At 44.1% G+C, this 15,185-nt stretch overlaps 1 protein-coding gene across 26 annotated transcripts in view; it reads right to left on the minus strand.

The window, feature by feature from the left end:
- Window positions 1-1,515: 1,515 nt before the first annotated feature.
- KCNMA1 (potassium calcium-activated channel subfamily M alpha 1) overlaps window positions 1,516-15,185 on the minus strand; it is a 686,992-nt gene continuing 673,322 nt past the window's right edge. For 8 of the 26 annotated variants that reach the window (XM_036337205.1, XM_036337218.1, XM_036337195.1 and 5 more), the window contains 2 exons: window positions 14,982-15,100; window positions 10,743-13,437 (listed from right to left, as the gene is read on the minus strand). In XM_036337205.1, coding sequence (XP_036193098.1) covers window positions 13,188-13,437; window positions 14,982-15,100 — 369 coding nt within the window. In that variant the 3' untranslated portion in view covers window positions 10,743-13,187. Of the gene's footprint in view, window positions 3,968-10,742; window positions 13,438-14,981; window positions 15,101-15,185 lie in introns of those variants that run through there. The other 18 variants (XM_036337212.1, XM_036337209.1, XM_036337202.1 and 15 more) reach the window with 7 other exon arrangements.

Raw genomic sequence — 15,185 nt, forward strand, 5'->3', positions numbered from 1 at the left:
CGAAATTAGACTTATTAATGCAAGTAATAAAGAGATAGCTAGTGTACTAATGGAAGAAAAAATCAAATAAACAGAGAGTATGGAATCAAGTGAGAAGTAAGACTGATTACTTCCTAAAACCCAGATACCCATGTAGAAATAAAAAATGAAGAAAATGTCAGAAATCCAATATTCATGAGCCTCTAACTACATATTGGAAATTGGAGATACGAGTTAGAGGTGGGGGGATTGACCAAAACTGAACCTTGAGGCAAGAAATAAAACAGGCAGGAAGAAGATTGCAAAGAAAACCCTAGGAATACACAGAAACATCTAACCAATGTGCTACAGGAGGATTTGAATTTTGAAATTTGTATTTTGAGCCTAAAGAGACTCCAAAGTTAAAGAATGAACCTAACGGCTATGTGCCCAGAGCAGGAAGTGCACACTGCCCTCAGGAGTACCGCCTGGGAGAGACAGCAAGGAGGACCGTCGTGATAGCCCAGGGCAAGTTGTCCCCAAAGGCTGGGTCCCACGCTCCCACTCCTGACCGGGACCCTGTTCCCTCAGCTCTGAAAGGGATATTAGAGTCATCAAGACAAATCACTCTCATTTACAGAGATGTCACTGAGACTCAGAGAGTTAAAGGACATTTTCATATAGCTAGGTATTTGCAGATGTAGCTCTAGAATCCCCAATTAAACCATTAGTAGGAAAGTTGGACTCTCACCTTTTCACATGAAAATGTGCCTAATTTTCTTATGCTTTTTCACTTCCCCCCTTTCCACTCCTAAACAAACAGCTTGAATTCCCAGTTAATTTCAAGCCTTCAATTACATTTGTACAAAGTACATCATTAGATGTCCCAACCTTTCGAAGGAAAGAGGCCTGAGTATTCCCCCAACCTGCCTTAGTCACAATCACTTTTATTTAAGATGTTTTGTTCAAGGTGATGTTTTAAAATATAAAATTTCTCAGGCCGAAGTGAAAGCATTCTTAGAAAGAAAGATGATGAAGGTGACAATGCCTTAATAAGTAGGTGCTTTCTGTTTTTTAATAGCCTGTTGGTGAGTCTTTGATTCCCAAAGCATCCAAGAATCTGTAGTTTGGTAAAACAGCGTTTCTGAACCTCAACCTCAGATGGCAGATCAGACAGAGCCTTATGACACTGACTGTACCAATGATGACCATCATCGCTCTATACTGAATTTATCCAGAAAGATGAGTTTGTCCTGGTGGGTGGAATGAGCACGCCCTCAGGGCCAGAGAGTTGAACGAACAGAAACAAACCCGGAAGCTCTGGCCTTCTAGGAGTCCTTCAGTGACCTTACAGTCTTGCTTCTGTTTTCATCTCACTGCCAGCCTACCAGGAGCAAGGTTTTGTCTAAGGAGCGACCAACCAATCATTTTGCACACCTTCTTAAACACACGCCTGCTTTTATTTTCTGGCCAATTCAATATTACAAAGGCAAACAGCATGAGCTTCCTGCTCCACCTTAGAAGAAAATGGATTCCCAATAATTAGTGTTTGGGGGGGGTGGGGGGGTATCCTTTGCTGTAGAAAACCATCTTAGCTTTTTACTAAAAAAGAAAAAAAAAATTCAGATTCCGGTCTCCAGCAATGATGGGCTGGGTGTTTACTGCTTTCAGACTGACTGGTGTGGCCAGAGGAGGAGAGGGCAGCGGACAAGGGACTCAGTGGCCTAAGTTCCTCTAAGGTCATTGAGGTGGCCACCATCACCCCCTGGAAGGAGACCAAACAGGACAAATTCAGAAATGACTGTCAGGAACACGAGTGGGGAAGAGTCCACCGGGGTTCATGAAGGAAAGAAGAGCGTGGCTTGGTGTGCATGTGCTAAGGACAGCCCAATGCAAAATCATATGTAAAAGTAGGCCCGGCTCCCAGGAAAGCTGTCAAAACCCAGCCAGAGACCCGCCCCACAGTGGAAACCAGGAGATGCCTAGAAGCCTGAATAGAGACTGCTGACGTCATTGTAGTCTGCTGAGGAGGCTAGCGATTGGTTATAAGTAGTTTTTAAACAACCCAATTGGACATACATTATATTCACAATACTTTTATAGAGCTAATGCTACAGAATGTGACGACACAGTCTGACAAGTCACTTCAGGACGGCGCCGACAAGCACGAGGACATTGGCTCCGCAGGGAGTGGACAGAGGCGGAAGCTCATTTTGCCTACGTTGTAATTGGAGGACTTAGTGGGCATATGTTTCCATGGTGATTGCATGGCTTGCCTCTGATCTGATTTGCACTAACGTACTAGGTACCACAGGGTCATGGCCTAAAGAATTAATGGAATATTATGGGACTTTGGGGGGATATTTTGGTAAGTTTGGTTTCTTCAAGTGTCCACAGTTTACATTTTTAAGGAAATAAAAATTACTGTCACATCCATGCTTCTCCAGAGACCCTGCTGACTGTATCAAAAATGGATAATCCTGTAATTAAAAGACTTGCTCAATTGTTTGAAATATAACAGCTGCCGGGACCACTGTACACTGGGCATGCAAGCCACAGCAGGGCTCTGAGACGTGGGAACTGTGTCTGGTGGCTAGAACGAATTTTGACCAAAGTTTGAAGTGGCTGATACATTTGATTTCATTGCTGGTAAATTTCAAAGGCCTTTCCTAACAGTCTGTTTTAAGTGCATTTGTTGCTTTCCTTTTGTTATTAATTTTTACATTGCTGTAGCAAGTTTGTGGGTTTTGTCCCAGCGACTGAAAGAAAGCCCGAAGAGCTAAAATCTGGCAAAAGTCATCTCCTTGATTATAGAAAATATCTGGCTTTAAAACACAAAATTCAGTGAAAAGAATGAATGTAGTATCACATCCTATTGTTACACAAAAGGATTCATTAGTGTTTACAAACTTTCAGGGTAAAATCTCTGACATGGGGAGTGGGGACAGCCCCCCAGACCCTTTCATGGTTGAAATCACTTCTGAGGGTGGTTCAGAGCTATGAAGTGAGAAGCATAACAGCTGAGGAGTCCCCACCACTAAGACAATAGGCAGAGCCACGTCTCCTGTGCATCTGGCCCTCAGTGTCCACGTCCCAGCGTGCTCACCCCTCTCCGGGTGCTGTCAGTGGCGGGCTGAACCTGACCTGGCAATTGTAGAAAAGCTGTGAGGTCTTCCCTTTAAGTATATGAACGAAGGGATAAGAAATACAGAATGAAAACTAAAACTACAAAAATATGACTTTCAACTGTGAAAATAAATGTCTCCATTTATTAAGAGCTGGTGTCAGAGCAGCCAAAATACACACCCATCCTGCCCCCTTTCATCTTCTTTTTTTTTTTTGAATTTACTAAAATACATGTTTACATCATTGAACCATTAAAAGTTTTTTTTTAAAATAATCCATTTCCTTTCGTTATAATTAATTGTGGTGGTGACCATCATTCTCCCCAAAGTAAAAGAGAGAAAGAAGAGAAATATGCATTAAGGAGTCTGGCCACATATTCATTTTGATTTTGCATTGTATAGATCTAGGGAAGATATTTGACAATGAAAAAAAAAAAAAGAAAAAAAATATATTTTCTTTCTAATAAATAAAAATAATTTAAAATGCTAGAGGCTATACATGACTATTTTAGTATATTCATTTATAAATGAAATCATTTTCTTCTCCAAAATACATGGAAGCAATATTCAAGGCAAACAAAGAGAAAGATCTGTCTACTTTATCTTTCTTGCAAATCTCACTTATCCTAAGGTTTCCACCAGTGATTCAGTATGTAAGAGGAAGAAAAGTCACATCACCATTTATGAAGTTTGTCAGGCTTTAAAAAAATAGTTCTGGTCTCCTGGGAGTCAACATTCATCTTCAACTTCTCTGATTGGTGGAATCAAGCTGCTTGTGGATTTATATTGGTTGATCTGGTTAGCCATGTGGGTACTCATGGGCTTGATTTGAATGTTTCTGGGATAGGCATTATCCGGTTCATCTGTAAACCATTTCTTTTCTGCTAAAGGGCAAAATGGATAGAGAACAAGAAGGAGAAATGAGAAGCTTAATTAGTTCTAGGGTAAAGCTTTTGGAAAGTTCATAGAAAAATGCAAAAAGGCAATAGATAGAAGCTGACAATGAAGTCATTGCTAAGAGAAACTGCAATGTAGGGAGAACCCCAGAACCTAAAACATACCTCTGTTGCCATAACAAGTGATGACCAAGGGGCCATGAGGACTTGAGGCACCAGGGGGGACCTCAGAGAATACAGAAGGGTTGGAAAACAAATGCTGGCCATGCTCTCTGGGGTTCCTTTAGTGGCCGGAAAAGCTTTGGTGGGAAGAAGATGTTAAATATATCAAATACTGGGTATAGTCATTGTACCAGAGGAGAGATTTGGGCATCCATCGATCTGAGTGGAACGTAAGGGGCACTGTCTCTGCCCCAGAGTGAGGGATGTAGAATCTCACACAGGGTCTCGGTCTCCCAGCCTGCACTTAGCTTTGCTTGTAAAACGCATACTTCAAGTTGTATGTCAACTGTTCCATTCTTCTATTTTGTTTGCAAGCCAGTTTTGAGGGTCTTAAATTAAACCCACAGATTTTGCTGGCCAATGAGATTAAAAAGTAGAATAGCCACCAATGTTTTTAGAGGATTTTGAAATTTCAAGAAAGAAAACTCGGTGTTGGTATAAAGTTATGAAAAGAATTTCTAGTGGCACTGCCTGAACTGACTATAATAACCCCAGCTGTTGACAAGGGGGCTCAAGGAAGACTTGGCATTTCATTGCCACCCTGGATGCAGAGATGGCGGAGGAAGAATGCTGGGTCGGCGCTTTCGGGCCCTGGCTGAGACGCAGTGGCCTGGCATCCTCTTAGCAATCCAATGCTAGTTTCCAAGACTTAGCCCTCACCCCGCCTCTTTCTAGGATTGAAATTTAATGGGAAAAGAAGCCATGTGTATAGGTACGAATGGACTGGGCAAATAGGACAGTCTACTTGGGAATCATATGCCTCCTTTTAGTGGCTTAGGATAAGAAAAGAAAAAGGGAGAAGCTTCAGCACACCCACTGCTGAAGAGACAGTAACCTCTCCGGCCGCCTTTTCTGCCTATCAGAGCAATTCATAGCTGCCTTGTCGGTGGTCCTAAGCTGACATGTTAACAAAAATTGCTCACCTGGCGTGACAGAGGGGTGTGTGTGTGTGTGTGTGTGTGTGTGTGTGTGTGTGTGTGTGCGAGCGCATGTGTGTCCAGCATCTATGGTTAGCTGATGGCCACTTGGCTTGTTTCTGCTTGGTCTATACTTTGTCTCGCACTGTCAAGTACCTCAAACCCTCAATGTCAACACGACGGCTGGAAGTGGGGGGTACTTTGGTGAAAGCTTACTCACTGTCCTTTGTTCAGCAGCTCGCTTTACCCCCCAGAAAACTTCCTGCCTTGTGGATCCTTCTCCCTGACCCCCCTCTCTCCTGCTCCGGCTCTCTCACCTATTATAATTAAGTTCACTTTGATTTGAACAGATTGGACGATAGGAATTCATAATGCTACATCCTCACAGCGAAGCTAACTGATTAAGTGCTTTAAATTATTCCCCCTGACAGAATGATAAAGTTACAATCTGTTCTGAGATGATCTACAGCTTGCCAGACTCCTACAGCTTCTTTCTACATTCATTTATCTTTTTGTCAAGCGGAGCTTTTTTTTTTTTCTTTCTTTCTTCCTGAGCTTCAATTCCATAGATCTTTTAAAGTCATCAGCACATCTGAATTATTAATGAGGCTTTCGAGGCAAGGTTCCTGATGGGCTGGTTAAAAAAGGTTGTATAGAAACCCAGGACTGTGTACACATCAAAATAATTTCAGCTCCATTTAAAAAACCATTTAGTTCAAGTGTGACATAGATGAACCATTATGCATTTGTGGAAACCAATTTTTTGTGATCTACGATTAAACTAACCTTTCAGAGAGGAGTAAAGTGTGATGGTTATCATGTTTTAAAAGCATTGCCAGGCCGCTGAAACAATTTCAAACTATGACTTTTTCCTGCGGTTTATGTGTAAAGATGAGGTTAGAAGCGCCGTCTGCCTGGGCCTCCCTTGGTGTTGGCCTGGCCACCATGTGGACTAGTTTGGCAAAGGGATTTAATGCCAGGTTGCTCATGCCAGGCTGGTAGGGAGAGTGAACTCTGCACGAGAAAACGAGTAGGTCTTTTGGGTGAAAGACCTAAGACAGCTGCAATTTGCTGAAATTTTTACAGCTGCTGCCGACAATAATTGTTCAGAATTTAGTCTTTACAGTTCAATTCAAAGTTGGCATTTTGACCTTTCACGGCAGCGAGAATATCAATTTCCTTCTGCTGCCTGTAAGAAAAAATTATTTCCTTCATGTAATCTGCTTCCTCCTTCCTTTTAAATTCCTTGCCCTAGGAACAGTCTCAGCAGAGTAGCCCCTGTGTTTCGACCATTCGGCTTTGACACAAGGAGTTGTGTTAACGCCCGTCCGGGAGGGAAGCTGAGGTCTCCCTGTGCCTGAGACACAGGTTTTTCAATTTGGATGGAGACTTGGTGAGCCAGGATGTAGAGGAAGTGGAAACATGTGCATGCTCTGAGCATTGTACTGGACTGTCTGGGCGGGGGCATTGCATGAGCAGCTTCTCCCAAAGGGCTCAGGGCCACACACGCTGGATCGCCAGCCTTTCTGCTTCAATGGAGAGAGTTTCAAGTATGACAATGACACCCTGGTGTAGTGAATCTTGCCTTCCCAAAAAGAAGCTGCGGCAATGGGTGGCTACAAAATTGGCCACAAGGAAGGGTGTTCAGGGAAAAAATTCAAAAGCGTGCTGAAGTAGGGGTCTACGATAAATTCAAATCCCCAAATGTATCTCCTGTCCTTGCCTCGGCCCACATGCCAGAGAGATTTCTGGGAACTTTATTTCATCCCTAAGATGAGAAGGGCAGTAGGCCTGACTGAGAGGGCCTCCTCGCTGCCAGAGAAGAACAGCCCCACTTGTTAATCAGCTTTCTGAGGACGAGTGCTGGCGTCCTCACTGGGAGTACACAGGTGACCTGCTGGAGTTAGGACGGGAGTGGCATTGCACAGTCTGTGGCAAGTGGCCCAGTAGAACAAGATGAAACCTGGAAGCAACTGCAAGGAGATGCTGGTAAAAGAGCTGCACTGCCATTGGCAGATGCCCCCTCTCCAGACCAGCCATGCCATGATGCATCGGCATGGACAAGCACTGCGGTGTAGGCCAAGGAGATGGCATGGGGCGGTAGGTTACGCTCAGATGGACCTGGCTCTCTCACATCCTAGTTGCATGGCTCTGAGCAAGTTATTAGAAAATGTATCTTAGCTTTAGTTTCTCTTCTGTGAAATGGGGCCTACTATAGGATTGTCCTACTGCTGTGGCTTGGATAAAAGGGGCTGGGGTCCATGAATCACTCACTACCAGTCCAGATACAGGGTAAGTCAATGTGAGCTGTTACGACTATTAGCAATTATTAGTAACATTAGCAAGGCATTATACCAGAGCAGCACAATTGATAGACTTCAGTTTTACATTCCACTCTGCCGCTTCCTAGTTAGGTGACAATGACTAAATCTATCCCTCAGACTCTGCATCTTTCACACAAGGATACCAACAGCATCTCCATCTCTGCTACATAAAGATGGGAGGTATCCTTCAGTATGACTGCAAATGAGCTGGGAGTAGAGAACTGAGGTATATACATTGGGGGAGTGGGGGTCGGTATGGCCTGAAGAATCAGGATTGCGGCAATAGAGACAACAGAGGAGGGTTTGGTTGGGTAGTCTTCATGTGGAAGGTGAGGAGCAGGGGTGACCTGTCTGGGGAGGTCAGGGATCCTACCCTCCTCTGGTACCTGCCTCTTTGAAATATTGGCTTTCACTCCACAGGCACCCCACCGCACCTGCAAATCATCTCCATCTTCCCCTGCTACTTTCATCACTGACACGGAAGGGTCCAGCATAAGGTCAGCATTTCCTCCAGCCACCAGAATATTAGGCCACGGTGGGGAAGGCCCCCGATCTGGGCTAACATTACTGCGGGGGACCCAGAAGCAGAGAGACAGGCTGCACTGTGAAAATTGAGTCGCTTTGCTGGCTCCGTGGGTTGTCAGCGCTGTGGGATTTAGCCTTTTCACATAACTACTCCCCAGAGGAGACTGCATTAAAGGGGAGACGATGATACAGGGAAGGCATTTGGAATAATTGCCCCTCTTCTCGCAGTGTCACAAGTTGAGGCTTAGAGAGAAAGGGATTGAAAGAAAAAAGATTCCATTTGGATAGACATAGCAGCGGAGGACAGTGAGAGCTAACAAGGAGTGCAGCCTTCGAAGGTGATGCTGTGTGGTTTCACATCGCCCGTTTCTGAGGGGCGGCCTGGCATTCACACTCTGTCCTCCAGACCCCCAGGCTCCCCGGGGACTCCACCCACACACAGTCTCCTTTCCTCTCCATGGGCAGAGTGTGGCTATTTTATAGAAATGAAAGTCATTTTGTAGCAGCACCAGAGCAATTTGTTGATGAAAACGATCTCACTTCTCTGCAATTGTCCACTATGACTGCATTTGCCTCCTCTTCCTGAAAATCTAATGCTGCCATGGGCTGGGCAGAGCAAACTGCCCCCTCCTGGCCCTCAACACCTGAGGGCGGAATTCACACTCTTCCCTTTCAGGTGGCAGGTGGCTGAGATAATCCCTCTCACTTCCCCAAGGAATGAATGTGCAGCCTCCTGGTGGGAGACAGGCAACCAGGTTAGTGACAGGTGCCCACAGCTACTTCTTTATCATGTTTTGACAAAGCAGGATGGGCGGCAAGGAGTTGGCTGAGACATTGATTTTACCGTCTGGACTTCCACAGGCCCTGAGTTTCTGTGCTCTTCTCTTTTTCCTCCAGGAGCCTGTTGCTATAGGAACCGGGCAGGTTGATTTAATTGTCTCTATTGGGATGCAGACACCTTTAGGCTTTTCCCATGCTGAAGAAGAGCCAGGCAAAAGGTTTTCCTGGTCACCTGGGAGCTTGGCTACGCTGGCAGAAGACACAGTCCATCTCCACTCACTGAGCTCGCAGGACTGTTCCCCTTTCTCAGGCACTGGGTACCCAGCCCGAGAAAGTGCCAACAGCACAGCAGCATCCTGGGGGCACCTACGGGCATCTGCTGTGTTTTTCAAGATAAGCCAATGGGGTAGAGATGGTTTATAAAATAATGAAAGATAGAAAAATGTCTAAGGTCAGTGTATTTCAAAGTATGTAATGAGCACCTATTGTGCGTTAAGTTCTAGGGCACAATCTTTAGGATTTATAATAGACTTTGAGACTTTTCTGGGCTGTGGTATAAATCTAAATATACACACAGGGTCCAGCTTTCTCTTTAGCCATTTGAACTGGCTTCAGGAAGGACCCCGAGTAGCAACCATTAGGGATGCTGATGATTTCATTATCATCCGAGTTTTGAGGTGGTGGAGGCCTCCTGGTCTACCCACCCACTTACTTTTAAGGTTTACCCCTTTTGCAGCCTAAAGCAAATTGGCCTGAATGGCTTACAAATTGCTTCCCTTCTAGAATGAAGCAGATAATTGAGCTTCTACCTGTTGCTCTGTTTAAATGCACATATGTTCTCTTCAAATAACTGTTTCACTTTTTACCCTTACCTACTGGATTCTTTTTTGTGGGGCAGAGGGGGGAAAGGAGAGACATCAAACTTGTATGCCTCCTCCCTAAGAGAATCTGAAGGAGGAATGGAAGTTTGGAGTCACACAGAAAACAATGGGAGAGACTCTGTCGTATGGAGGAAAGTATAGTATGGTCGTTTTGGCTAATAAAATAGAAGGAATAATAATAATACCTTTTTCATCACTGAACATATTCATTACCCAAGTATAGTCAACTCTCAATTGTGTGCCCAAGTCCAGGGAAAACCCCCAATGTCATCTCACGTCACAGCCTGGTTCCACTCCATTCCCGTCACAATATCATCTCATCAGAGCTGCTAACAGATTGCATATAAAAGGCATTTTAGATCTACTTCTCTCTATCTGCCCAATCTCTGGTTGGAAATTAACAAATGTCTGAAAGGCAGGTGGCAGGAGAGACCTAGGTAATAACTGAATCGTTAGCCCCCAGATAACTGGGGGTAAGCTACTGAGTTGCTACATACAGGTGAACAGTTTTAATTTTGGGGTCACACTGATCAAACATAAACGAGACCAATGCTTTTGCCATCAATGACCCTCCTGGTTTCAATCGGAAGGAGGATGAAATATTACCCGAGAAGCAGGTTTGCCAAATGGAGCACTGCAGATATTTTCCAGAAAAGTTTATCACCTGGCATCATCACTCGATTTAGTAGGTCTTGCCAAGATAAACACAGAGATGTGGACAGACTGATGGGGGGCTGGGGTGAGGTGGTGGTAATGGGGGGGGGGAGTGGAGAGGAGTGGAGGAAGCTGGGTTTCTTGATGGGAAAATGCTTTTGAACTTGGAGCAAGGTACCAAGGTGGGCAGGGAGGCCACGTGCAGATTTAAAGGCAAGCCAGATGGAGAGAAGTTCCCCCCAAATTACCCAACCCCAAACCCAAGAACACCAAAACAAACTCTAAAGGGTCTAGCAGTAGCAGCAGCACAGCCTCATTGCGCTGAGCAATTTAGAAAGTGGAGGGAGGAAGAGGAGGAGGGAGGGGGGAGGAGGGGAAATGGGAGGGGGGAAAGCAAAACAAAAGAAATAAAACCACAAACAGAACAATATAAATAAAAATAAACAAACCAATAACAGAATAAAATTTATAACTCCTTTTTTTTTTAATTTCACAAAAGTTTTCACAAGGACAACGGTATAGAAGAAAACCCCCAGCAGTGGCTAGGTCATGCAGAACCATTAATTGTCATACCTTGGCCCATTCTATTCATCCTTGTTGCACTTTAGAGAGAGAAGTAAGCTATGTGAGTTTTACAATGCTTTTAAACTGTCATATTTCCTGTTGAGCACTTTAACTGGCACATTCTTATAGTTATAAATGTTCTGAGGGCATAACTTTATAACCTCCTTTGCAAAGAAGGCACGAAGAGATCTTCATGATCCCAAACTAGATCATATGTGTGTGTGTGTGTGTGTGTGTGTGTGTGTGTATAGTATATATACATATATATATACATATGTGTATATATGTGTATAGAGAGAGAAATATTTATATAGTTATATATAAAAAGATAGGTAGTTATACATAATATATAAATCAATATCTAGGGACAAAAATAATTTGGGAAAAAAACCACTCATAGGGCCTTTTAATATACATGTATGCAATTATGCCCCACCCCTTCACTGGTTTGGATACTGCACGGCCCTGCCTTTGGTGTGGGGATAGAAGTTCTGACTGAGCCTCACCCTTTTGTCAGTAAAAGTGCTTGTCAATTCACACAGCAAGCAAATCTCCAAAACTACCATGCTTGGGGGAACAGGGCATCCAAAATCTAAACCCAAACCATTCACCATAAAAACACCTTTGCAGAGATGGTACAGCTATGACATTTTCCTCCTCCCCTCCACCCCTATTCTGTTGGATGGGATTTTTTTTAAAAGTAAACATTTTAAATATGTATCTACCAGCCCAGGGCTAGCCCATCTGTATAAGACTTCGGTTAAGGTGGAGTGGGCCAGTTTTTAACAACTACTGCACTGCCTAAAGCGTGATTTGCATGCATAAAACATCTGACAACTGTACACTGAAAAGAGGGTATTTTTCTACCTTTCCTCTCATGCTTACTAACTGACAAAAAGAAAGAAAGAAAACAAAAGAAAAAAAATAATTATACCAAAATGTGTTTGGCTCACTGTTGTACTCTCCTCCTCCTCCCCAGCTCAAAATGACAAGGAACAGTTGTCTATGACTGCCCTTCGCCGGCCTACGTGAATTGGCTACGATTAAGAAATTGACGAGGAGGAATTTTTCCCACCAGCTTTCGGCTGTGGGACAGCCAGCGTCAAGCAGCTGTACCAACAGTTTAAGGTGGTAGCTGGCTTTTGTCTCTGTTGAGTCAACTGTGGCTCGATTCTCCTACATTCCGATTTATTTAGCATGTTGGCTCCTAAGAAACAATGATCTGCTGCTGGCTTTATCTTCCTCTCTCGGCACCATGGCCCCAGCCCTCGCTCCTACCAGGCATGGGGGCCCTAGCTAATCAAACAGAGGGGAGTAAAAAGGTCCCCTGAGAATGTGTGGAAAAATACTTGCTCTTTCCGGAGCATTATTTATTCTGTACATAAGGTAAGTAATTCACCTTTTAAAAGATGTAAAAGTCCCAGGAAGGCAGTTTTTAATGACTTACATCTGATATTTATGATACATATGGCTTTTCATCCCAAATGTCAAAAGTGAAAGAAAAAAAAATAGCTATTCATATGGCAGCGTAAGGAGACAGAATAACAATTTAATATGCAATCAAACCTCTTTGCACTTAAATTAAATGACTAGAATTTGATAGATCCACAAATGGAATACGATTCTTTCCTCCACGGTGAGGGTAGAAATGTTCATATGAACTCCCCAAGGAAGCCAGCTCTGGGACTGAAGCCCTGGATTAGTAGCTAAAAAAGCCTCAGATGTGCTCTTGCAACAAGCAGAGACTTAACCATCTTGTACACAAATGGGGAACGCTTTTCAAAAGCTTTGCGATCCTTCGGCCCAGAGAGTGGAAACATTCTCTATGTTTTTGTTCCTTTTCGGTTGCTTGTTTCAAATAAACATGTGTGTATATATGACTGTGTATATATAAGAAAGAAAGGAAGGAAGGAAAACAAGAACAAAATCAAAACCCAAAGCACCCTGATAATCCCGATAAGTCAGAATGAGCTTTTCTTCTACATCGACTTCACTAACTGGTTCACTTGCTTTGCCTAAGTGACAGGGGTCGCCAGCGCTGCGCTTATCTGCGACCTCGTTCCCGCAGTGAGCTCCGTAGGTCTGGAGCCTGCCTTTGGGTCACTGTCCCCCTATTATCGTAAATAACTTTTGGTCCTTCTGCTTTGTTGCTGTTGTGCTCAAGGGTTTTATGGTGGTGAAATAAAAATGACAACCACATGCACACTATCATACATATGCAAATATGTGTAAAAAAAAGGGGGGGCTACAGGCGGAAACGGGGAGAGTTACTGTTGGAAACACCCACTGGGGAAATGAGTGGCAGATACAGTTTCACACACGGTGGCAGTGGATACACATATCAGAGCCGCTCTTCCTGCACGTACTTCTGTTTGTCTCGGGACTCCCGGGACTTGGGCCGGTTCGGTCGGTTTGCTGTGGACGGGATGGAGTGAACGGAGGAGCTCTTCTTGCTGGAGGATTGGGACGAGTGGGAGGAATGGGAGAGGCTGGCCCGGGACTGGCCGGCGTTGTGGTCAAACTGCATTAAGCAGAAGATCAGGTCCGTCGGCACGAGCTCAAACTCGTACGGGGGGTTGGTGATGACATACCTGGCCGGGGAGAACAGAGAGGTCACAGGGTGAGGAGGATGGGCGGAGATTTCACCTGACTCTGCCTGGTTCCTCAGCTCTACCGGACCATCTGGACGGTGGACTGATGGTTGGTCCAAAGCTTTAAACGTTATCTTCCGAGTTGAACTAAATCTTCCTCTATTTAGCTCAACAGAGGAGACCAGCCATGAGTCCTGACATCCCAAGAAGCTGAGTCAATGCCGGTAATGGAAAAACCAAACTGTGCTGCCTGTGATCTAAGGGCCCCTGTCAACAATGTCAGGTTTACTTCCCATCCTGAGTAGCCCAAGTGCACGCAGGTGGTTGCATGGACTGCACTGTGTCTTTCATTCTAGAACGTTCTAACAGGCCTAGGCACACATTACAGGATCTTTGCTTACCATAATGTAGCATCTCCTTAGTCCTTCCTCACTCTTTACCTTTTAAAAAGCTACTTTGCTTGGGATTTGGCTAAATGAAGAACATAAAACACCTCCTCGCCCATGAGTCAGTCCTGCTTTTACTGTGCTCCTGGGTGTGATCAGGCTTCCTCTGCTTCACACCAGACATGACTTTTAAAAAAAATAATCACAGTTTCATTGACAGCCGTGGATCACAAAGTGTGGTCCCCAGGCCAGAGATATCTGCATTACCTGGGAACTTAAAAATGCCAATTCTTAAGCAACCACACCCCAAGCCTACTGAATCAGACACTCTGGGCATGGGGTCCAGCAATTTGTGGATTAGCGAGTTTTGCAGGTGAGTCTCATGCTCACTGAACTTTGAGAACCCACTGGCTACAGCAATCATTCTCAACCCTGACTATCCACAGCAATCCCTGGGCATTAAACAATGTTATTTTCAGTCCGGACAGGTTAAGTCAGACTAATCTGAGTATTGTTTTTAAAGGCACCCCCAGTGATTCTAATATGCAAGCAAGGCTGAGAAACACTCAACTCTATAGCTTCTTACCTGGGGTATAGGTACACACCCTGATTTTGATCATTCTAGGATGTCCTTTTAATATGGGGCTGCTACAAATTTATCTTAATGCATATTAGAAAAATATAACTCGCATACATTTTTCTGCTTGTGGTGATAAGTATATAATTTTGTTAAAGTAAATATATAAAAGGGAATGAGTGAGTCAATTAAAAATATACTAAGTAAAAATATAAGCGTCTAAGAGATGACAAAGGAATCATTTACCTTAAATACTAGCAGTATGAAATATCTCTACATTAGGTATCAACAGAATTATTCTAGTGGCTGGAGTTTGGAGGAGATGCTCCTATTCAAACATTTGTAATTAGGTGGTAGAACTATCCTATACAACCTGAATTCTTCCCACAATGTCTTCACACCTGCTATTAGTAATTAAAGAAAAAAGCTTCCCGTAACCTCCAAACTCAGTGTTGGGTCGCATGTGAGCAGAGTGATTTGCTTGCTGAGAGCATGTATACAGGCCTCTGCCTTCCTCAGGGCGCAGGAGGGTCATTTATGTCTGTGCATTTCGGTGGGAGAGCAGATAGAAGTAGACTTACCTCTTCGTGCACTGGCTGGGGGTGCTGAGGTGAGCATCTCTCAGCCGGTAAATTCCAAAACAAAGCATATTATATGTTTTCAGAGCTTTGCAGAACAGATCACCATAACAACCGCCATCCTGGGAGACAACAGACAACGGAGAGAAGCATCATTTTTATTAGCTTGCACGTAGAGGTCCAGGGGGAACAGGCCTTTTCAGGAAT

Source organism: Myotis myotis, unplaced genomic scaffold (genome assembly GCF_014108235.1).
Source record: "Myotis myotis isolate mMyoMyo1 unplaced genomic scaffold, mMyoMyo1.p scaffold_m19_p_15, whole genome shotgun sequence".
Classification (NCBI taxonomy): Eukaryota; Metazoa; Chordata; class Mammalia; order Chiroptera; family Vespertilionidae; genus Myotis; species Myotis myotis.